This window comes from Austrofundulus limnaeus, unplaced genomic scaffold, assembly GCF_001266775.1.
Source record: "Austrofundulus limnaeus strain Quisiro unplaced genomic scaffold, Austrofundulus_limnaeus-1.0 Scaffold1030, whole genome shotgun sequence".
Lineage (NCBI taxonomy): Eukaryota > Metazoa > Chordata > Actinopteri > Cyprinodontiformes > Rivulidae > Austrofundulus > Austrofundulus limnaeus.
In genome coordinates this window covers 63,007-64,531 of record NW_013953432.1, presented here as the reverse complement: position 1 = coordinate 64,531, position 1,525 = coordinate 63,007, and the positions used below count along the sequence as shown (strand labels likewise).

The 1,525-nt window shown below is 43.1% G+C and overlaps 1 protein-coding gene across 1 annotated transcript in view; it reads right to left on the bottom strand.

The window, feature by feature from the left end:
• cfap46 (cilia and flagella associated protein 46) overlaps positions 1-1,525 on the bottom strand; it is a gene marked incomplete at its 5' end in the record, with an annotated part of 45,599 nt that overhangs the window by 32,892 nt on the left and 11,182 nt on the right. The window contains 2 exon segments of the mRNA XM_014030262.1: positions 696-858; positions 942-1,073. Of these exon segments, the coding sequence (XP_013885716.1) occupies positions 696-858; positions 942-1,073 (295 nt within the window).

The window sequence follows — 1,525 nt, the reverse complement described above, 5'->3', positions numbered from 1 at the left end:
ATATAATCCTGCCTTTATTTCTAATGATGTCAGTGTTGGTCCTCCGTACTGCAGAAGCCTGATAATCATCAGATCAGGTGTGTTGGAGCAGAGGAACAGGTGGAACATGCAGGACTGCAGACCTCCAGGACCAGGACCAGGACCAGGACCAGGACCAGGACCAGGACCAGGACCAGGACCAGGACCAGGCCTCTGTTGTTCCTGAAACGACCTGTTCAAAAGTCCAGAGTTTCAGTTCCTGCTCTGCTTCTCCACACAGTGAGAGAAGAAAAGCCTTCAGAGGAGAACCGTTCTGAGTTCGAAGCTGTTTTAATTAGAGATCTGAAGTTATTTCACAGCTCGATGCTTTTATTTCCTTGGAGCGAGGAAGTGTTTTTCTACAWCCAAACACAGTCTCAAGCTCTCCCTGCAGCAAACACAGGAAATCTAGTTGTTTTTTAAATTAACTATCCCATTAAATATAAAGAAAGTAAGTGTTGCTGTGTGGCTGAACTGCTCCTGCTCTGCTTTTAGGTTGTTAAACTAATAAACCAATTAAAATAACAAATCTACACTTGTAGTTTTATGCAAATCTCATCTTATGAATGAATTTAGTTAAAGAGCCAAAAGCATTCATTAAAACCTGTAACGTAGGTGGAAAGTGTCCTGTTAGCTGCTGGCTGAGCAGACGTGAGAGGACTAAAACAGTTTGATACCTGCTCATGTTGGGCTGTGTGAAGGAGGGCGTTGAGGATTTTCTGCAGGTCTTCTTTGAGCTGCCATCTTTCCTGAGGGTTGTGAGTCAGAGGCTGACAGGCGGTCCAGTAATGTCCAGCAGCTGCAACGCACAAGTCCTGCTGGTTGGCTGTTTCTGCAAAGCTGTGGTCAAAACAGACAAGGAGCCGTTTATACTCTGAGCCCGAGGCCTCGGTCAGGAAACCAACCTGTTGTTATAAACGTACCTGACGGCCGACAGGAACTGCTTCAGAGCTTCTCTGTAAGACTTCAGGTCTCCTCTGGACTCAGAAACTAAAGCCAGACCCATCAGACAGGCTGCAGAGCTCAGCATCTCCTCCACTGCACAACCACCAAATCTGTGCAGACAGGGAGGATGATTGATTGATTGATTGATTGATTGATTGATTGATTGATTGATGACGGCTGGATGTATGGTTGTATGTACGTATGATGGATTCTGCAGGACTGGTTCTGGTTGTTCTCTGTCTCAGACTGCAGTAATCTCAGTAGAATCTCAGTAGAATCAAAGTATAATCTCAGTATAATCTCAGTATAATCCCAGTTTATTCTCAGTATAACTTCAGTATAATCCCAGTATAACCTCAGTATAACCTCAGTATATTCTCAGTATAACCTCAGTATAATCGCAGTATAATCCCAGTTTATTCTCAGTATAACTTCAGTATAATCCCAGTATAACCTCAGTATAACCTCAGTATATTCTCAGTATAACCTCAGTATATTCTCAGTATAATCCCAGTATAACCTCAGTATAACCTCAGTATATTCTCAGTATAACCTCAGTATA